General features: G+C 48.1%; 10 protein-coding genes across 10 annotated transcripts; 4 read left to right on the forward strand and 6 right to left on the reverse strand.

Annotated features, from left to right (window-relative positions):
- Nucleotides 1-441: 441 nt before the first annotated feature.
- On the reverse strand, nt 442-1,989 carry POJ06DRAFT_44226 (uncharacterized protein). Its single transcript, XM_056191036.1, has 3 exons — nt 1,534-1,989; nt 877-1,471; nt 442-813 (listed from the first exon to the last, which is right to left on the reverse strand). The coding sequence occupies exons 1-3, from the start codon at nt 1,851-1,853 to the stop codon at nt 580-582; spliced, it is 1,149 nt and encodes a 382-aa protein (XP_056040227.1). The 5' UTR covers nt 1,854-1,989; the 3' UTR covers nt 442-579.
- Nucleotide 1,990: 1 nt separating this feature from the next.
- On the reverse strand, nt 1,991-3,809 carry POJ06DRAFT_44210 (uncharacterized protein). The gene has a single exon (XM_056191035.1). It carries the CDS (start codon nt 3,461-3,463, stop codon nt 2,411-2,413), a length of 1,053 nt encoding a protein of 350 aa, XP_056040228.1. The 5' UTR covers nt 3,464-3,809; the 3' UTR covers nt 1,991-2,410.
- A 129-nt stretch (nt 3,810-3,938) lies between these two features.
- On the reverse strand, nt 3,939-5,512 carry POJ06DRAFT_263397 (uncharacterized protein). The gene is made up of 2 exons (XM_056188867.1): nt 5,448-5,512; nt 3,939-5,387 (listed from the first exon to the last, which is right to left on the reverse strand). The coding sequence occupies exon 2, from the start codon at nt 5,169-5,171 to the stop codon at nt 4,155-4,157; it is 1,017 nt and encodes a 338-aa protein (XP_056040229.1). The 5' UTR covers nt 5,172-5,387; nt 5,448-5,512; the 3' UTR covers nt 3,939-4,154.
- A 1,217-nt stretch (nt 5,513-6,729) lies between these two features.
- Nucleotides 6,730-7,029, forward strand: POJ06DRAFT_271802 (uncharacterized protein; the record flags this gene model as incomplete). The annotated part of the gene is made up of 1 exon (XM_056189526.1): nt 6,730-7,029. One exon carries the CDS (start codon nt 6,730-6,732, stop codon nt 7,027-7,029), a length of 300 nt encoding a protein of 99 aa, XP_056040230.1.
- On the reverse strand, nt 6,926-9,273 carry POJ06DRAFT_263400 (uncharacterized protein). The gene has a single exon (XM_056188868.1). It carries the CDS (start codon nt 8,806-8,808, stop codon nt 7,075-7,077), a length of 1,734 nt encoding a protein of 577 aa, XP_056040231.1. The 5' UTR covers nt 8,809-9,273; the 3' UTR covers nt 6,926-7,074.
- A 1,018-nt stretch (nt 9,274-10,291) lies between these two features.
- POJ06DRAFT_44259 (uncharacterized protein) lies at nt 10,292-11,121 on the forward strand. Its single transcript, XM_056191038.1, has one exon. It carries the CDS (start codon nt 10,462-10,464, stop codon nt 10,957-10,959), a length of 498 nt encoding a protein of 165 aa, XP_056040232.1. The 5' UTR covers nt 10,292-10,461; the 3' UTR covers nt 10,960-11,121.
- On the forward strand, nt 11,122-12,016 carry POJ06DRAFT_44258 (uncharacterized protein). The gene has a single exon (XM_056191037.1). It carries the CDS (start codon nt 11,284-11,286, stop codon nt 11,782-11,784), a length of 501 nt encoding a protein of 166 aa, XP_056040233.1. The 5' UTR covers nt 11,122-11,283; the 3' UTR covers nt 11,785-12,016.
- A 1,033-nt stretch (nt 12,017-13,049) lies between these two features.
- On the reverse strand, nt 13,050-14,626 carry POJ06DRAFT_263409 (zinc-binding loop region of homing endonuclease-domain-containing protein; the record flags this gene model as incomplete). Its single annotated transcript, XM_056188869.1, has 4 exons — nt 14,600-14,626; nt 14,054-14,130; nt 13,230-14,009; nt 13,050-13,146 (listed from the first exon to the last, which is right to left on the reverse strand). Exons 2-4 carry the CDS (start codon nt 14,128-14,130, stop codon nt 13,050-13,052), a joined length of 954 nt encoding a protein of 317 aa, XP_056040234.1. The 5' UTR covers nt 14,600-14,626.
- A 554-nt stretch (nt 14,627-15,180) lies between these two features.
- POJ06DRAFT_44292 (uncharacterized protein) lies at nt 15,181-16,363 on the forward strand. The gene has a single exon (XM_056191040.1). It carries the CDS (start codon nt 15,321-15,323, stop codon nt 15,936-15,938), a length of 618 nt encoding a protein of 205 aa, XP_056040235.1. The 5' UTR covers nt 15,181-15,320; the 3' UTR covers nt 15,939-16,363.
- A 214-nt stretch (nt 16,364-16,577) lies between these two features.
- POJ06DRAFT_216259 (P-loop containing nucleoside triphosphate hydrolase protein) lies at nt 16,578-21,229 on the reverse strand. The gene is made up of 2 exons (XM_056185535.1): nt 18,484-21,229; nt 16,578-18,431 (listed from the first exon to the last, which is right to left on the reverse strand). The coding sequence occupies exons 1-2, from the start codon at nt 21,065-21,067 to the stop codon at nt 16,888-16,890; spliced, it is 4,128 nt and encodes a 1,375-aa protein (XP_056040236.1). The 5' UTR covers nt 21,068-21,229; the 3' UTR covers nt 16,578-16,887.
- Nucleotides 21,230-21,576: the final 347 nt, after the last annotated feature.

The following is a 21,576-nucleotide window of genomic DNA, read 5'->3' on the forward strand; positions in this document are numbered from 1 at the left end:
CTCTACCATGTTGCAATCCGCAAAAAAAAAGCATATGTACATAGAATAAAGTCTACACAATCCGCATAATCTTTTGTCTGAACCTTGTCGATATCCAAGAGCCTAAATACTCCTTTAAAGAGCCAGTCAACCGGTCAATTCTATTTTATACACAATGATCATTCTCATGCACATTTATCGGAACGTCGCGCAAAAGTTCTCGTGGAGGCCCAACTAAAGTCAGCTCGTCAAGCGCAGGTAACCCTGCTGCTTCTAAAGTTGTCCTACCAATCGCAAAGAACCTCCCAAGGGATGTTTAATCTTGTACGCGAGAACCATGTACATATATAACAATGCCATCGTGAAACGGTTCCTACACAAATTTGTTAAGAAATGGCAGATGTCATTGGGCGCGGGAGTATAGTGTGTTTCATTTGATATTTTTATAACGTTAACTTATGTTAATAAGCTAAGTTAACATTATATTTGATATCCCTCTTCATGGTGTTCCCTGAACCATCCACGTGACGTCCGGTATAAATATTGGTGACCTAGAATGATGCGTCGTAAAGCGAAAATATTGTCAAATAGCACTATTCGCTAGTCACCTTCTCCTCCTCTTCCTCTTCCTTTTTTGATGAACTTCGTAAAGCGATCTCCTGCAGTTGAGCGCATGGCCCCCATAAGTGTTTGGACATAAACAGTCGCATTAAATGGAATAACTTTGTCTGGAATGTGTGCAGCTCGCCATGCATTATCCGGAAACAAATCACTTATCTTAATTCCAAGCGTGGTAGGGAGATCATCACAGGTGCGCCCATCTTGAACCAGGTACTGCAGAGTTATTTATGCACGTCAGAATTAGCCTCACAAAGTTACTCTGATGATTCGACTCACGTATCTAGAAGCAATACTGGTACCAGCTCGCCAGACTTCAATGAAAACGTCCTTCAGCTCCCCAGCCCACTTGTGGCCTCGGTACAAATATAGAGCATGGCGGTTGTTCGAGAGATTCAAACCCAACGTCTCACCCATAGTGCTCTTCATTAGATTAATCGCAGATTTCACATCTCCGATATCCCCGTACTCAGTAGTAGGATTCTTGAACCGCGGTTTCTCAGTAAGACAGAGCAATATATAGACATTAACACCGTGACCAATGATCCACATGTTCTTGCTTCTACAGAGGCTGTTATAGTCCTCGCTGAACCCGGCCTCGAGAACGACTGTTACCTTGTCATCATCCAGATCGCTATACCTCACTCCTCCATCTGGCTGCTTCGTGCTCCCCTCAAACTCGCCTTCAAAGTCATCAGTGGTGGTGGATCCATAAGATCCAATACGAGATGCCAGACTATAGGTCGACAGATATTCCTCAGCATGTGCGACGATTGGACCAAGGAGGTCTATTGCTGCAGATTCATGGATATTACCGGGACACGTCACCACCGTCACCGTCTCGGTGAAACTGTCGTATGACAATGACGGGTACCTATAACAGCGAAAACCGTCAGCTATTTCTGAACAAGGAAATATGCAACTAGTATACTATACCGCAGTTCCAGGGACTCTGGATACAATTTGAAAAATGCATTTTCTAGTTGCAAATACTTTGCATGAGACAGCTGAATATCTAGTCTCCCCTCCGGAGGGTTACTCTTCAGGAGGTTAAGTGCCCTGTTATAATTCGCATCCATGCCCTTGTCCGGCGCAGAGAAACATCCGCTGCCCAAGTGAATTGAAGGTGGCAACTGATTGATTGCTGGTGAGACTACTGTTGCGTGAGACCACCAATCTCGAAAGATTTTACCGAACCGTGGCCAACCGGTGTTCTGGTGCTCTTTGCTCTGCATTTCCTGTCGGCTTCCTTTCATTGCGAACGACCGCGGAGATCATGATCGGCGCCACGCTGCGTGAGGCTGTGATCTCCAATATCTCCCACGCTATGCTTGGCCAGCGGCACCAATCTAAGGTTTACCAAACGCCGACGATTCCGGAAAGTATGTGTTGACGTGCACATAGATTACAGGGAGGAAGATTAACGTGAATTTTTTTTACTAGATTTTTATGTCCGACGTACAAGTCAGATGCAGCTGAACCGTGTTATGTCCGAAGTCCCATACTAATGAGCCGCACTCTTATAGATCTTGTCGGTGCCTACCATGCATCCTTTGAGAACATCACCAAAATTCCACCGTGTCAAATAAAATAAAACTTAGTTCTTTCAAAACTATCAGGGCTTTCAAATGATCTCGATTGTACAACCAATGCCTCAGTGGTGCCTTTAGTGCCGCTGTCCAGTCATTATATGGTTCGTGGTTGCACAACAATGTTAAGCGTATGTGAGTACGTCAATTCAAAATTCGCTAATGCTTTAAGTCCATGACGCAATTTTTACGCAATGATCCAGAAGCACATGCGTGGTATAAACTCAAACATTTGCTGGAAGTCCTCCTGCCCGGATCCTGCCATACACAAGACCACCATGTTCTCCGGCAATTGCGAAGTCGCAGTACACACCCGCGCTAGCCGTCCAATTCTTGCCGAACTCCTTCACTATGTCGTGCGCAAACTTTGTGGCAACCTTTCCGACATCGAATTGTAAAATGTCGGCGTCGGCGTCCTTCTCACTAACGGCTTGCGCAAACTGCACCTCGACGACCGGGACAGTTCGTCCCATCCACCAGACAAATTTTGCAGGTTGCATCACAGATACAATCTGCGCACAACAGGCAATTGCACTGAGTATAATGGTTACCATTCCAGGCTTTTTTTTCTTGGCTATTGCACTGAATATCATGGTTACCATTCCATTATTTCTCTTGCGGCGGCCTTCATTGAGAATTATGGACAGCCCACTGCCGCAAACATGTAGCCATACATTCAAAATCTGAGAAAATAATTCACTAGGCCATTTGATGGCAACCTCGATCCTGTCCGATGAATTGAATAACGCCAAGTTTGATGATGTAACCCAGTTCTCCTCCGTAGCATTGAAATATACAGTGACACCACCAGCCTCATTTTTGAAAGAGCTCTTCAAAAGGTAGATCCCCAGGAAAATACATGAAATAGAGAAAATCATGCCGACAGTCGCGATTATGAAGCTGATATCCCCTGCACCATAGCTGATAATTACTACCAATCCGAACAAAGTATATAGTACTAGAAATATCGCTGAGCCAGTGATCGCTGACCACCTTTTCTGTCCGGGAGTTCTGGGGATAACGAAAGACTGAATATAGGGTGAATTCTCATAGGAGATTGCTGAGAGAAGACCATCACCATCTATGAAAACCTTATATTTTGTGCGCAATGCATCTGAAAGAAGAGACTCAGTGGTGTAAAGGCTCTTGACGAAGATTGCAGATGATTTCAGACGCCGCCGATAAAATTTTGGATGACCTATATGGAGAAAGTACATAGCAGTCACGATTGCAACGGATGCTGCAGTTATCCCAAGGGTACCAAGGTTAACTGCCATTATTTTCAGTCTCTGAAGGTATATTTGAAGCTAGGACATGTAAAATATTGGCGACTTCGGTAGCGAATGGCTCTATAGGGTCGCGATATGTGGGCAAATCGAACCCAGCGCAATGGCCGTCTTCTCTTATTGAGTACAAGTCCAATAATGGGTGCTCGTGCTCTAAATAACAAGCGTTGGGCAATTAATTTGCACCGCAGTAGCCGCTAACCCTAATGGAGACTAAGAACCGTCAGAAAGCCTCATCAAACCAGCGATGGGAGTCGAATTCACTCCCCCGATACTCAAGAATCACCCGAGTGACAGCAGAAGCGGAAAGAAATGATTGAGTGGGCATTGTACTGCCGAGCCTACCTAATTTGCATAGTCACAATATTGTGATCGCGTCAATATCAGAATACAAAATGTATCCATCAATGTTATCTTAATTCCTCTAAACGAATGTATATTACTGCATTAAATATCAACATGGACAATAACATTACATTGTTGTACATTGTGTATATCATGACCTCAGCACCGGTATACGGTACATCATTCTCAGCGGATTAAAGTCCACCAACGCTATGGTTTCCACCTTAAGCGACTGGTGACACCGCCGGAACTCCAAGGTCCTACGATCCTACGATAGTCTTAAGTAATTGACAAAAATTTAAACCGATTTATCCCAATCTAATACCAAGCTTACTGTTCAAGCATTTGCTGAAATTCCACTGGCTCTCATCCTGCCATATACAAGACCGCCGTGTTCCCCGGTAATTGCAAAGTCGTAATACACACCTGAGTCAGCCATCCATTTTTTGCCGTTACTTGCGAACTCCTTCGCTACGTCGTTCGCAAACTTTCTGATAACCTTTCCGACATCGAGTTTTAAAATATCGGCGCTCTCGACATCCTTGTCACTAGCTGCCTGCGCAAGCTGCACCTCGATGCTGGGGACGGTGCGCCTTCTCGTCTTGACTATTTGCACGAGAATTGCAATATGACTACAACATAATATTGCAATGCATATCGCCCCAAGTATCAAGAACAAATCGGACATAGATATCTTGCGGCCGCCTATTCCTCCCTTGCGAATCATGGTTGCGACATATGACAGCATAGCGCTCCAAGCATATAGTCCCAATACAACCAGAAACAACGTTTCAGCGGACCATTTGATGGGAATCTCCGTCCTTTCCGATGAAGCAAATACCGCGAAGTCCGAAGATGTCACCAAGTTCGTCTCCGTAGCATTGAAATAGACAGTAGCACATCCAGCATCATCCTCTTTGAAAGAACCCTTAATAATGAACCCCATGCAAAAACATATTATAATGAAAAGAACCCCGATTGGGAAGCTGTTAACATCTTCGGCGTCGTTCGTAACTAGGCCCAATAACCCCATAGCTTGTCCAGCCATGAATAGTACAGTGATATAGGGCAGCAATTTTTTATGCTGGGGATTTGGAGTGGCGATAGCGACAGATTGATAATGCAGTGAATTCTGATATGAATATGAGGAGAGAAGGCCGTCACTTTCTATCAAAACTTTATACGTAGCACTCAGCGCGTCTGAAAGAGATTCAGTATTGTAAGGCCTATTGACGAAGATTTCAGACGATTTAAGATGCCGCTGACATAGTCCACTAGGAAGAACAACTGTGACAAAATGCAGAGTAGCCAGGAACGCAACGGCGCCTGCTGTTCCCCAAAGGCTAACAGCCATTCTTTACAGTAAATGGAGATTTCTGTCTAGGACCTGAATAGATTGGCGATTTCAGGTAGCCGATGATTTTATGACGTCGTGATATGTTGCAATTCGAACTCAAGCATACAGAACGCAGTGGCCGCTTACTTACAGTATTCGGGTGCAATACTGTCAAGCCTACGCCATAAACGATAATCGATCCCCGATATAGCGATAAAATCTGGTGCCGTAATTCTAAAAATTGGAGAAAAATCAGTTGGTTATAACGATTGCCTTCCTAAACACGTTTAGTACCTCGGTATTACAATCAAAAATTGATGCCCAGATTACATCGGCTTAACGAGGTTTGACTGTAGACAGTGTGGCCAGTGCCAAGGGTCAGGAACAAGCTGGGCAATTAATTTGCACCGCGGGAGCCGCTAACCTTATTGGACAACTCTTCGGCCCGGGAGCTAGAGAGACTCTACGCCCCAATTCTCAAGCCGAAGTCATTGTGAATTCAAGTGACATACGAATTACAGGAAAATGGGGGACTTAATTTAGAGGGATCGTCTGCTGTGCTTCTGAGCCTACCAAATTTTGCAAATTCACATTATTATTACGGATTCGTTTTCATGTCACTCTGAGAAAATCCCGCCGGAAATCCTCGATCCTAACTCCAAAAATATTCGTACAAAGAAATTTCTGATATTGTGCTCAATAACTTCCCACAGTTAAGTGAAAAAGTTCCGACGCAGGGCGACATCTCAGTCAGGGTGACATGTGAATGATGTGATGTCGATTTCATAGTCAAAGAAGGATCTTGGAATTGAGTATATTTCGTTGGATTAGACAATCGTCGATCTTACTAAGCAGCTTATTGACTGGGTCCGCTAAGTATGAGCTTACAGAGTGTATTAATGGGCTTGAATGTTAAACTTTGGCCACTGCATGCTCCATAGTTAAAAATCCCAGCAGAGTGCTATCCAACGCTCAGGACAAGGGCCTCATGTGTTCCGGCCAAGAGATAAGCGACGGACATAATAGAATTGGCAGTCATTGTCGTGAAAATACCATGCGCAACACTCTCCCATCCGCGACAAGTCGGATGAGCACATTAATATCGAACAACGGAATTCGATGCTCATGGATATCGTGCCAGCTTTCGATTCGATGTCCTTCCAGGTGTTCAAGATAAACACGCATAGGACCGCTCGCATTGGGGATATGAATACGCTCTGGGTAGAGTTGGCAGCGTTGCATCAGCGCATGCAGGCTAAAATATGGCACCCATTACATCGACGGCAGGAATTGACCAGGTGACCAGGTCATCTGAAATATCCGATTGCGGTAGATAATCGATTCTTGAACCGCTTACGATACATATTATTGCAAACAGGAGTAATTCCCGGTTTATTTTACTCAGTGTTCCATGTTTCGTTATTTGAGACGGCTGATAACCCAGACATTCCTTTGCGCACGCAACCTCCGCCACCTGCGGTTGAAGTGGACAATGGTACTGAATATAACGGAGTCAACTGATAAGCACCGAACGATCACAGAGACTTTCTCGCCACCTGACTGACACAACTCCATAATGTCCGTCACTGAACGTCCCCAGATGAATGGTCAGATGGAGCGAATGATTCAGGTCATCAGGCAGTTGATCCGCCAGAAACTGGATGACGAAGTCTGCGAGTTGCATTCCGAGGCAATTGAGGATGACGTCTACGAAATTGACGGCATTTGCCGATCGCAAACGCGGATGAACGAATATTTGGTTAAATGGAAGAATTCTGACTCCTCACATAATTTTTTGGTGTCTACGAAAGACGTCTTGGCCCTTGCCGCAGTTCCTACATTGCCCAACTACTGTTACAAACCACAACGCCATTAAACAGTCACATGCATAAACGAAAAAATACCACAAACAAAATACTTTCTACTTGCACGCAGTCACGCACTCCAATAAATCGCTTGCCTTAACATGCACAATCCCCGACTCCAGATCGTTGATGCCGATATTGAGAATAATCGTGTCATCGATCCAGCCGTGGTAATATTCGTTCACGAGTGGATTCGTGTACGTCGAGTTTTGCAGAAGTGGAACATTCTCGAGGAACGGGTATCGCGCGGCCGCTTCCTCGTCTGTCGTCACCGGCGCGCTGCTGTCTTGCCCAGTATCATCAACTGGTGCAGAGCTGCTCGAGTCCGACGAATCTGGTTCGTCACGGCGGCGCGACGTAACAGCACCGCCATTAAAGTCGTTGATTGAATTCTCATACTCCTCTGCCTCCTGGTCTTCTATCGCGTTCCAGATGGCTCGTCCGCCGTACTTGGCTTCACTCCACGGTTCATGCCGTCTAAAATTAGCGTGATCCCACGCCATCGACACAGTGTAGATCATCATCTTCTCGTCCGACCCGGCGTAGATCAAGTTATTCGTCCGGCCGATGACTTCAAACGGCGCCGTCACATTCATAAGCATCACGTATCGCCTGTAAAACACTTCCAGGTAGCTGTGGTACTTGATATGGAACATCTCGAGCAAGACGGTATTGTGGATCGTCGGGATACACGGGAACTCGCATAGTGTCACGCGTAGCGAGTTTGTGCCCTGATGAATGTCGTTGCGGATCTGGTCGTTCTTTTCTTCGTATTCTTTCTTCAACGATGAGATGCACGGCGGCACCGCTTCGCCCTGCACGAAATTCACGGCATGCGCGCTCGTGATTGTGTCGACAGTCGGCAAAGCTGAAATGGAACGGTTCTCAATATCATGTTGCACGTAACCGATATCCTTGTCATCATACAGCAGAAACCAATTTTTCTCGATTTCGCCGTAATGATCCCGCGGTAGCTCCGTCAACTGCTTAAATCGGACCGGCACTTGTTCGACCTTCATCTTCTCGCCCAAGTCAGGGATCATCACTCGCAAATCAATAATATACTGACTCAAACAATTCGTGATTCCGTTTGTGCCGACAATCATCACCGGTTCTCCTTTCGGCGAAAAGAACACGCGTGGATCGGAAGGCCCGTTTGTGTCTTCGAGATACGGCAGCCAAACACACTTCCCACCCGGCGATCGCCATTCGGGAAACTCGAGCTTCTGTAGCCCTCCTTTACATTTCAGTATCCGTCGGCCGATACCTTTCGACAAACCCCATTCCATATCGCAATACACCAACTCGTGGTGTTTCTTCCCGTTCAGTTCCACCGTCTGCCGCCCAAGGCCGAAGTACGGGGCTGCCCCGCCCGGAGGGTATGGCAGGACATTCGGATTATACCGCGCTGGCGTGTTGAATCCGAACCACGCGAACTCTATCCGTGCCAACGTACCTTCTGGTCCATTCTCAGATACAAGAAAGACAGCGGATTCGTTTGTGTGGAGCGGGTTGTTGCAAGTCGCGAACGCGTCGAGCGGAGAACCGGACGCGACGATATTCTCGTTGAATTCGTATTGCTGGATGACCGACAGCCGGATCTGTTCGTCCGTTAACGCGGTTTCTGACGAAGTGTTCGACGTCGCCAGGAAGGGGCGGCGAAATGGGATGTATTCGCTGTATTCATCAATCAAGTTCGTGTACGATAGCCCCACAATTACGAGCGTGACAAACGCAAGCGCGAGCAGCAGCGGCAGCAGACGTCGAAATGGTATCGCGATTCTCTTCATCTTAACATGTTCTCGACGAGAAATGCCAGAAAAGCTGAGAATCTACCGCGTCGCTGGGTCTATCTATGCAAGTGGATCGATAGGCCCGAGTTCGCGATTGGTATTTGTTGGGCGCAAGGGCACGCGTAGGCTTTAGCGGGACAACGGCATGGCGCAGAAACCCTTAACCCTGCGTTTTCTCGCTTGCCGACCGTTTGTTTGAGATTCATTCAAACTCCTACCAGATAAGCATAATTGGTCAATCGCAGTCAGTCCAATATGCTGCAATTGGGCTTCTTAATGGCATTCAGAGAGAAGATTTTACACATGCCAACATTACTGACTAGCGACAAATTAAAACAGAGTTCTGCCTTTCAGTCGGGCAGTATCCTATCCCCCTGTATGGGCCAAATTGTTTAACTTAACTCAAGTGACACATGCCGGCCGGATGCGCTATCCACCATCGGTCGACCCCTGCGAGCCGCGAGCTAGAGTTTGGTCAGCTAATCAGTTGGAGGGCCCACTGGCCCGTCAAACTGTAAAGTTTTTTGCACATCGTATGACAAGCGGCCGTTGAATCAACGCACTGTCTTCCATCCAAGCAATTTACTGTCATAATAAGTAATAGTTCGGATTCAAGTGCAATATATTAAAGCAAGACAGGTGTCAAACACAAGTCATAGTTTCATGATAGGCGATTGAAATTTGACGGGAAATCGTATTGTAGCTTAGAGCTAGCCATTCTAAGTTAACGCCCCGTCGCAACGGAACATGTGTCCTATCAATCGTGTCCCAAACTAATGGTTCCAGGTCGTTGCTCGAACTAGCATTGCCACTTTCGACCGTAATGTTCTCGAGTTAATTGCAGGAGAAACTGTCAGCACTTGTAGTGGCGAAACACGGTTAGTAGGCCCCCTTTGACCATACCGAATCCGGCGGATCTACAATTCCCCCCCACCACAATCGGGCACCAGCCACAACGGCGCGTTCCGTTGGCGAGCCGGTCTATACTACAAATCCGGATCCGATGGTATTGCTAAATAGTCATGCTAAATTTCAAGGACTTTTTCTCGTTTGCGATGGGGTCCGAGGATTTTCCAACTGTGCGGGAACTGAACATGAGGTCGAGCACGTTGGCCCACAGTAATGGTTCGGTCTAATGGCTTACGAATTCGAGCACGTTGGACCAGACTAATGGTTCTGTTAGCTTGCAAATTCCGGATCTAGAATAGTTATGAGATTAATTACTATAGCGGATTTTTTGACGTTTTGGACATATGTGGCGTCACGAGTACCAACCAGGATTCGGAAGTGTCCACGAGTGGTCCCTGCATCTGTCAAAGCCGATGTACTGGCCCTGCGATATGTCATCATCGCACATGCAATTCATACGTTTTCTGTCTCTCTCTGTTCTGCCACACGCTACAACAAGAAACTGTCATGAGATGTATCAGCGCCTTATCTTTCGACCCACACCTTCACAGAGTTTTCGGCCATGGCGGACGTGCCGTAGGCGGAACATCGTCGGAACAATGCCGATTAGCTCAGATCCACCATCATGGCCGTGAGAAATTGTCAAGTATATAGTCGGCAGTTCGACGACCGGATGTCGTTGTTCCTAATCGCAAAGTCGCTGGCAGACTCTCGAGCTCATCATTCAGTCACAGTTTCACAATGGTCCAGGTCAAGAACATACTACTCGCAGTCATCTCCGTTAGCGGAGCGCTGGCTACTCCAATCGTCAAGCGAGCCACATCAACTCCAGCAGCGTCTGCGTCATATGCACTCCCTTCGTTCTTAACGCCGGTGCGGCCTGCACCGAATCCTTCCTACGGTGTCACTCCGACAAACACGGATTTCGAAGTCGAGTCTGTTGACCTACTCGACAAACAGGAAGATCCGGACAATCCATTGACTATCTACCGCGATGGTGGAGGCTCATGCAATATTGGCAACCGCACGCTCTGGCTTTTCTGCGACACTTTAGGGTACCAAAACGATACTTTCAAGGCCATGACTGACAATTCGCTGTCTGTCGCTCAAAGCTTCGACGACCCGTCGTTACTGTCGGATGCTACATCGAATTCTCTCACCTCCTACGGCTGGCAGCCCGCTGTGCCTTTCACGGATGACGAATATCCGTGGAGAAATTGGCCGTCAAAAAGTACGTAAGGAATAACGTCATTGTGCCCAACAGGAAGAAAGACTGAGGGCAGCACGTGATAAATCAGCAGCAGTGTACTCGACCATATACTGGGGACAGCACAACTGACATCACCCTCAACCGTAGCAAGTACTTGTCGGAAGCTTCGTCTGCGGTACCACCAGCAGATGATCAAGTCATAAGTTCTGCCAAAATCAGCAGCTGATGAGCGAATAATAGACAAGACTTCGAAATATAAAACGAGTGCATCTGTCTGTCTCTGAATAACTCCAGTACTTCCCCCTCGCCTTCGTCTGACTATTGGAAACAGCTATTCCCGTTCCTGTGCCAACATGTATCTTCTTCACGCACTTGTCGTACTCGTTGCTTGCATGGATCGCACATTGGGCGGGGCGATTGCTGCACGCGACCCCACACCTGCTGCATCAACAACATATCCCATCCCATCGGTCTTGACCCCAGCACGGGCGACAATTCCGCAGTTTAGCCAGTCGCCGCTGATGCACTCGACATACACTGTTGCCTCCAGGGCAGATTATGGAAAGATGGTCGATCCGTCGAACACATACACTCTATTCCGCGACGCAGGTGGATCCTGCGCTATTGCGAATCGAACTCTCTGGTTCTCCTGCGACACTCTGGCATACCGAACGTGGGACGGGAAGTATATGGGTGCAGCATCCAATTCCATTTCCCTGGCGACTAATTTTAGTGAACCAAACATCTTGAAAGATGCATCATGTACGCCTGCGACTGGCATCCGTCCCGCTATGCCATGGACATCGGCTGAAGCCGTCGTTGCAGGCAGTCCGTCCAACCGTGAAGATCCGTAGGTATATGCATGTTTGGAAAAGTCACTTGCTTGTCACGTGTTACTGTCAACATCTCCGTGTCAGAGTCAAACTCCAGCGTCGCCATTGTGTTGCCCCAATCTGAAGTTGAAGACAAAGAATTGTATTTGTAGAGATGGAAATACTGTACTGCTCGATTCTCTGAGACTTGAAGGCAATTTGTGTATGTCCCCATCACATATCTTGTCAGCTGCCTCTATTTATGCATGAATGCTGGATGTATTTCAAGCGTATGATTTACTGATAAATGTAAAGAGCGGTACATCATTCTATGACTTAAAATAACAGAGCAAAAGGTAGCAACTAGCAAATTATCAGAGCCAACATAGCAAATCAGAGTATGGAGTTGTTGGTACATAATAATTCGGCCTTAGCAAGGCCCAGCATGTCATAATCTGCAAACATATTTCTCACGAACAATGCAACGAGTGGATCAGTATTTCGGAATCAGTGGTTCAATACCGCACTTAACTTTCGCTTTCGTGGGACATAGTCGGTGATTTCGATAGGAGCTCGCCCAGTGATTGCTGGTTCGGGCGGCAAGACGGGATTGGGACATGTGGTTGGCATGGGCGGCACCTGTTCAATTCGCTTCAGCTTAATTTCGGACACGATAATCGTCGTCTCTGCGGTCGTAATCGTCACTTCTGGCATACTCGTGGCGGAGCTTGAAGATCGCGGCGTCGTGATTTTGGTGCTGTTCCTTGGCCGCTTGGTGGCCGACGACCTTGGGGTCGCCGATCGTGACTTTGACCGGCTCTTTTTTGGTGGCACGATTGGCTGATTGGGTTCGTCGCTGGCGTCCGGCATGACGCTGTCCGGTGTGTCTTTATCGTTGCTAGGAATCAGACCGCGCTCTTCGTCTCCAGGTAAAACCATTGCCGCGTTCAACCGTTCCGCCTATAAGGTTAGCAAACCGTCTCCGTTCTGGATACCTATTGCAACGAGCATACGACAACGAGCACGTTCTCCGAGGGATCGAAGTATGTCTCCTTCATGGCAGTCACGGACGTCCAGTTGCGTGCATTGAGCTGCGAGTCTGGCTTCGGTTGACGTGGTTTGCGTGGCGACGACGATTTCTTGGTGGACGCTGGTGTTGATTTCTGGGATGATTTTGAAGTCGACGCCTTTGATGGCCTCTTTGATGAAGATTTGGACTGCGGCTTCTGGACTGGTTGGGTTGTAGATGCTGCTTTTGAAGACGATGACGGTGATTCAGACGCTGTCGGGGCAGACATATCTTGTTCCTATGTGACAGTCAGCGAACGCCTTTCACTCACCATCGCCATCTGAATGAATCCATCAGATATATTACCTCTGAACCATTTACGTGATGGCCAGGTCCTAGACGTAACACTGGTAAAATGCATTTACGCATTTCCCCAATTTCACCATGTTGACAGGGGTTGTATTCGAAGTCCCCGTACAGTATAACCTTATGTCCAACGCAAGTCTTGCGTTTCAAATTTTGTTCTCTCGATTCCGCAACTAAGTGAACGGGATTGAAACACTTAGCATTATTGCAGAGGTGCGATATATCGACGAGACCTCCTGCACGACCCAGGGTTCTTTGCATTTCAGCAACTCGATTATCCGCAATCAGAGCCAGCTTGTGTAGACGTATTCTGACGTTTAGTTTCCTTAAATTGGCCTCACAGTAGCCGCCACTGCTTAACGGTTTCAAACTGGACTCCCAGCAGCCAAGTTCAGTTGTGATGACGTGATATCTGTTTATCAACTCCTCCGCCATCGTCGGCGTAATATGAACGAACTTATCAGCGATATCTGTCACTAGAGTGCTCTCATCTGGTGTCGGAGTTCCTGTTGTCGATACTTGTTCGTCACCCTTTGGCGCTGTATCTTGCATCCACCTTTCTGGTAGGATGCATTTATACTTACTCTCATCGCCACCATGTACACATGGGTGGGTCCTTATGCCGTCCCGAACAATTGTAGTCTTTCCCTTACATGCCCTCCGTTTGCAGCTGTCTGAAGTAGACTCGACATGTAAATGCCGCGGATTAAAGCAGTTCTTGTCGTGGCAAAGGTGTGACGTGCTATGGTAGCGTCCTCTAATACCCAGGGTACTTTTCAGCTCATCTCGCCGATTGTCGGCAATCAGAGCGAGGTGGTGTAGAAATGGTCTGAATCTTTGTCCCAGTAAACGGACCCTAAGTGCGCAAGAGACTTCAGTTTTCAAAGTTGTCCTCCAGCAGCCAAAGTCAGTTGTGGCAGCCCGATATTTGTTGACCAGATGTTCTGCCATCTCCTGCGTAATATTGCTGAGCTTATCGGCATCAGCATCGGCATCAGCATCGGCATCAGCATCGGCATCAACTTCAGCATCAACATCGTTAAGGCGCTGTTCTGGCAGGACGCACTTGCGCATTTTCTCGACAGTGCCATGGGCACACGGATGATAGCTAAAGTCGTCGTGGATTAGGACTTTATGCCCATTGCAAGCTTGACGTCTAATATTGTTCAATCTCGATTCGACCACCAAATGCTCTGCATTGAAACATTTTCTGTTATGGCACAGATGGGAGACATCATGGCTGCACAAACTGCCCAGAGTTGATTTCAGTTCTTGACATCTGTCATCCGCAATAACAGCGATCTGGTGCAGGGTGGGCCGGTAACATTTCCCGCCTATATACCAGTGGCAACAAACGTAGCCGCTTTTTGATGGTTTCCTTTCCGTCTCCCAACACCCAAGACTCGTGGTCCTGTGGTGATATGACTTAACGATCTCGTTCGCCATCGCGGGTGTCATCGCGTCAACAAAGTGGCCACTCATTTTGATTGTGTAAGATAAATCCGAGTGTTGTTGAGAAGACAGAATCTGGGTGTCAGTCTCGCCTTGAGAGAGCGTACTGTATGGTCGATCGGAAGCGGGTCATTTTGTTTGTGCTACAATAATTCCTGTCCGACGCGTCTGCGCGATTCGCGCGAACACCACGCGCCTTGTTTACATTTGTTAATAAATGACGTTGCAGACTCAACGGCTAGTGACACACAACGCCCGCGTACCGACTGCGTACCATTTCTGAAACTGAGCATGACGTCGGCTGGCATTCACCGATACGCACTTTGGGCCTACACTAACTGCGTTCCCACCGGCGATAATACCGCTGTTCACTTCTGGATCGTCACCAAATTTAATTCGGGCTCATCCACTAGAACCTACGGCAACACTATGGCTCAATATTCGCTCGATCCCACGACCAATCCACAGTGACACGCGAGAGTCAAGTCACATTCGCCCCGCCTACTTATACATACGGATCGTTCGCCAACGTCGTTGTCAATGGCGTGGCATATCTGTATGACTCGACACAAACTACAGCAAGAATGATGCACATCTCGCGAAGGCGCCGGTCAACACGATCGCAGATCTTAAAAGATACGCACTTTGGACGTACACAAATTGTCTGCAAATTAATGACAATCTAGCCGTTCACTTTTTCAATCTCTACAAGTACAGTTCCATCTATTCGGCTTCAAATTTGGGAAACACGATGGTCACGCTTGACGTTGACCCGGACACAGACATGCTGACTGTGACCCGCAACAAGCAAGTCACTTTCCCACCCTCAACATATCCGTACGGTTCATTCGCGAGTATGGTCGTTAATGGAGTTGCTTTCCTCTACGCCCTCGACACTACCTATTCCGGCAAGAAGGATATCCACGTCGCCAGAGTTGGCGCCAACAGTCTGTCGCAGTTCGACAAGTATCAGTACTACGACGCATCGACAAAGACTTGGAGCTATACTCAGCCGGTGCCCACCGAGCGGCGCCAGTCGGCCGCAGTCATGTCGAACTGGATGCCATACTCGACCGGATCGATGTTCTACTCCGAATACCATAACGCCTACCTTCTCGTGTATTTCTCCAACTGGGCAGACTCAACCTTCAGAGTGTCGTACGCACCGACTCCGGTCGGGCCGTGGACCACCGACGATAAGGTTCTCTATACACTGCCCAGCGGACCCGGCGGATACGACTATGGTGGACTCGCCCATCCGCAGTATTACCAGAACGACGGACCATCTGGCAAAGCCTTGTTGCTCCACTACTCGTACCAGGACTCTACTTACACGTACACAAAAGCGGCCAAATTAGTTTTCAAGTGATGGGTCTTTGCTGGATGCGTTGGTAGGTGTACGATTTTTTGTTTGTTTGACGTGCAATGATGTGCTTTTCTCGGTTGATGTACGATTTCCTTATGACGTGTGATGGTATAAAACTGGCAGGCTTGGTGTTCGCGTCCTTTCTATAGAAATTGTCCAGGTAATAATGACATAACCAGGATAATTGTATACCTGCAATGTAAATGCCAGCCAATAGCTAGGTCCCGGTCCGTAGCAAAGATTTTTCTATGCGATCGGTGAAGCCTTCACTAGACGGATGTCAAATAGTGAGATCCAAAAGTCATAGGGCAAGCAGGAAGCATTCATGCCATGTGATCCGATCGTGAACCAACCGAACCAGCGAGCCCCCACCTGCGGGCTGGTCTAAAAGTCACGTGCACTCTTTATCTTTAAATTCAAAGCGCAAATGCGACGGCATATTCATCATTTTCCGTCGTTCCCATCTCTGCACATTAAGATTATGACAAACTGCTCAGCAACATGAGGACTGGAATTCCCACATTATGCCAAAATGGCCAATTTGTGTTGCTACCATCAACACTGTCGTGGCATATTTGGGCCTACTACGTCAATTGAGGGCTTACTTGGTCTTCATGCAAAAGTGCATGCTTTGAGCACATTGATGGCTTCTATTTTCAATTTTTATTTTCGCTTTCTATAGACAATGAGACATATCACAATAAAGCTATTCTATACGACCTTCTATAATCCCGATCATTTCTAGAATGACAATAACCCAGATCATGCAACAACTCCAAAAAAATATCCAAAATGAGCGCATAAAATAATTACAAGTAGTAGAGGAAAAAATAAAATAAACGAGTGACAGTTTCCCTTTTTTCAACAAATCAACACGACGGCGTGATTCTTCATGAAATATGTAGACTTCATGGAAGCACATGCAACGGCAATATACCTTCACCAAATTTTTTTAATTCTTCTCCAACGCTTGTAATTTCACTAGCTCATAGTATTTCATCTTGTTGGCCAGTAATTCCTGGTGGGTTCCGCTCTCCAGAATTCGGCCATGCTCGAACACGTAGATAATATCAGCTTTCTGGATCGTGCTGAGCCGGTGTGCGATGGCGATAGTTGTCCTGCCCTTGGCAGCGTTGTCGAGTGCGGTCTGGACGATCTTTTCGGACTCATTGTCAAGCGCAGACGTGGCCTCGTCGAGAAGGAGGATCTTTGGATCTCGAATAAGGGCTCGAGCAATCGCGATCCTCTGCTTCTGACCACCGGAAAAGAGTGAGCCTTTGGCACCGCACAGGGTGTCGTATCCATCTGGCAGGGACATGATGAAGTCGTGGATGTTGGCCTGTTTGCACACTTCGAACATCTTCTCATCGGAAATATCTGGGTCCAGACTACCGTACTTTACGTTCTCGCGCACAGAGCCAGAGTACAACGTAGGCTCCTGCTGCACAAGCGCAATGTGGCTTCGGTAGGCATTGATATTGAGCGCAGTAATATCTTGACCGTCAAGAAGGACTTGTCCGGCCAGCGGGTTGTAGAAGCGTTCAATGAGGCCAATAGTCGTACTCTTGCCACAGCCGGATGCACCCACCAAGGCAACATACTGGCCCTTCTTGACCGACAAGTTGAGACCTCGCAAAACAGGCACCTGGAGACGTGTAGGGTAACGGAAGTGGACATTCTTGAACTCGATATTGCCCTGGACGTCCTGTGGCACAATGCCGTCGTCACTCCACGAGTCGATCAGTGGCTGCTTCTCGTAAAGACGCTTGATGTTGCCCGCCGCGTCGTACGCCCTTGCCATATCGAGCGCATACGAGAAAACTATGGAACCATTCTGAGAACCATTCACGATACTGATAACGGAGACAAAGAACATGTAGACCGAATAGCCGTCTGTGCGGACGAGAGTGCTCCCATACCAGAACATAAGAGACTGAATCAGATAGACGAGCGCCTGCGCCGTGCCATAGAGGGCAGCACTGGTGCTGTTCTGGCGACGACCGGCGCGGTACAGGCTGTCGAGTGCAGACCCGTAAGTGACGATAACATCGTCCTCCCTGGTGAGAGAAGCCACGGTCTTGATGGACGATGCAGCCTCGCATGCATAAGATGATGATCGACCATAAGCAACCTTGACACGCTCCTGGTGTTTTGCAAGCAGGTAAAATCGGTAGAAACCAGCGCCAAGCAAAACTGGCACGCAGGGGCTCGTGACAGCGGCAAGTTTGAGAGCAACTCCAAGCGCGACGCCAATTCCACCGAAAATCATAATCATGGAGCTGATAATCTGTCCGAGGGTGGCACCAGATAGGCCCTCGATTGCACCTGAATCCTTAGAAATGGCAGACGTAAGCGCACCGGCAGTGTTCTCGGTCCTATCGAAGAAGCTAATGTCTTGACGAACAATCTGGCGCAGTGTACGCATACGAATACGTCGGACCAATCGTTGGCCAGAGTACGAGAACAATCCGACTGCCATGATAGGGCAGATAAGTTCTACTCATATTAGCCAGTGTTTCTTCTACATTGTATGGAAAAAAAAGCATACCTATAGCACCCATGATCAAATACGTAATATTATTCTTAAGCAGCCGGCTGTTCATGCGATCCTCGTCGGGTAGTTCACCAAGAGCGTCCACGGAACCAGAATATACAGTGCTGAGATATGGATATCCGGCAGCCATGATGATCGTAAACATGACCGCAGCAAGGTTGAGATTGCGCTCAGGCAAACTGAGTTCGAACAGGAACTTGGCAATATCGGTGACCGAGTACTTCTTCTCTTCAGGTTCGACGATGTTCGACGCGACAACGCTCGATATTGATTTGGCGGTCTTGGTGCGGGACAGAAGCAGCTGCGTGGTCTCCTTGTCATCATCCGAAGACGCACCAGCTTCTTGGTCGAACTGCCGTTCACGTTCGTATGCGTCCATCGCCGCTTTCTCGTCTAAGATTTCTTCGACGCTGTCAACTTCAACACCTTCGATGACCTCAGCGCTCTCCAAACGCTCTTCCACCTCGTGCTCGACATTCTGTGCCCTGACAAGGTCGTAGTATTCTCCGCGCATTGCAATCAACTCTTCATGAGTGCCTTTTTCGAGAACTACTCCTCGCTTCATGACCACGATCATATCTGCATCCTTAACCGTTGAGAGACGGTGAGCAATGACAATGGTGGTTCTGTTTTTGGAAGCCTTGTCGAGCGCATCCTGTACTATACCTTCACTCTTAGTATCCAATGCGGAAGTGGCTTCGTCGAGCAGTAAGATCTTGGGATTCGAGACGATAGCGCGAGCGATAGCAACTCTCTGCTTCTGACCACCGGACAGTAGGAATCCTCTCTCGCCGACATGGGTATCCAATCCCTTCGGAAGAGTATCAATGAAGACCATGGCGTTCGCTTGTCTGCACGCTTCCTCGACCAACGCCCGCTTCTCAATATCCGACACGAACTCGTAGGGGGTGCCGATAAGACCGTAAGCGACATTGTCGAAGACAGTACCAGCAAACAAAATCGGCTCCTGAGACACAAGGGCGACCTGTTGACGCAGCCATTTAACGTTGAGATCATCGATATTGACGCCATCTAACAGGACATTTCCGCCGACAGGCTTGTAGAAACGTTCGATCAGACCGACAATTGTGGATTTTCCGGAACCAGAGGCACCTACCAGTGCGACGGTCGTGCCGGCCTTGATTTGGAGATTGAAGTCCTGCATGACAATGACGTCAGGTCGCGACGGATAGATAAATTTGATATCTTGCAATTCGATGTGTCCCTCAATGCTGGAAAGGGTGCGGCCGCCCTTCGAGGACGAGTCAATGGCAGAAGCGCGGTCAATAGTAGTGTAGATCTTGTTGACGGCTGAGGCAGCTGCGGCGACGGCGCGAACGTGAGGGGTAATAGAAGTGATTGCAAACAATCCCTGGATCATAGACGCGAGAATGGTGACTAGCGCAAGAATCGACAATTCGCCCCGGACAAGAAACATTGGGCCCTGCCAGAACGCCATGGCGTCGTCGAGGTACAAGCCGAGCCAGGCGATGCCGGTAATCGATCCTGCGTAGAAACCAGCACGCAGAGCGTATTTTTGGCTGACGCCTAAATAGTAGTCGTATCTGCTGGAAAGTCTGTCCTGAATACCGAATGCCTGAACGTTGCGAATAGACGACAGCACCTCCTCAATGACGGAACCACCAGCAGAAGATCCGTTCAATGCCTGTCGGTATAACGATGTCATGCGATTAGACGCAAAGTAGAATGATCCAATAATAAACACCGCGACACACGACAGAAGTCCCGCCAAACGTGGCGAAAGCGAGTAGCCAACGATGAATGAACACACAAACGTCGAGCTGAACGAGATCAAATATCCCAACTTCTCCGAAATACCGTCCTGAATCATCATTGTGTCCGACGAGATACGAGTCGTGATTTCACCGGTGCCAAGTTTGTCGAAATATGCCATATTCTGCTTCATAACCGATGCAAGATAGTTCTGGCGAATGCGAGCAGCAAGGATCTCACCACGATCTATGAAAATGAACGTGAAAAGGTAAGATGTCACGAACTCAGCGACAGCGAAGTATATGAAATATATCGCATCGTAACTGGCCTGTCGCTGGAAGTCTTCTGGACTGATGTACTCCGGAACCATCGTGTAGTTGTAACTGCTGTCGTAGTAAGGTGACTCAAAGTAGAGCTTGGACTCGCTGTCGGTAGTGTTGTACGTCGTGGCGTTAAAGAACGTCTCGTTATAGGTCATGAAGTTGGAATATCCACCGTAGTAGTCGTAGAAGTCTCTCGATTGAATATAGGCCGTGAAGTTCTCAGCAAAGACGCCGAACATGATCGGCATGATAGCCTTGATCGAGCCCTCAGCTGCAGCGAGGAAGACCGCAAGTATGACGAGCAACCTATCCTTCGGGGTAGCATATCTGTAGGCTGCCAAGAACGACGTCTTAACTTCCGGGGTCTGAACTTGTTCCCGTAGGATAGCAGCTTCTGATGAGGGCAGACCCGAGAACTGGTCAGTATGATCTGTCGGCGCAACGGCGAGAGAACTGGAACCGCCGCGAGAACCCAGCAACGGGGTCTCTGCCGAGTCAACCGCACGCTTCTCAGATGCCATGCTGCCGCTTTGCTGTGAGCGTGGATCGATCAATGATGCTGAACGCAAAAGAGACGGAGAGAAGGGGAGAAGGAGAAAAACAGGAAGAAAGAAAGAGAAGGAGAGGCAAGTCAATAGGTCCAACAACTGGCGGTGCACAGGGCTGTCCGGAACGCGAGTACGAGGTAGCAAACCGTGTGAGGAAACGGTTCACGCCTGCGGCGCGGTAGTAATTTGGACCCGCCTTCGGCCAGAAGAGGCAAGCTTGGACACACATGGTTGACTAGCAGAAAGCGATAACGAGTAAATTTGCCTCTCTACTAGTCGCAGCCACAGTCACATTGCCTCCCGGCATTTCAAGCAGTTGCCTAGCGACAGACCATCCAAAGCCTCTCTAAGCCCTCATAACCTGAAAGTGTTACCTAATACGTCGAGTTTTTCTCCCACAGTACTCGGAACTTATCAAACTGCCAGGTATGATAACTAAAAGCGACCAACCAAGCATTGACTTATTGAGTACGGCCATAGTG

This window comes from Lipomyces tetrasporus (genome assembly GCF_029532465.1).
Source record: "Lipomyces tetrasporus strain NRRL Y-64009 chromosome Unknown POJ06scaffold_13, whole genome shotgun sequence".
Classification (NCBI taxonomy): Eukaryota; Fungi; Ascomycota; class Lipomycetes; order Lipomycetales; family Lipomycetaceae; genus Lipomyces; species Lipomyces tetrasporus.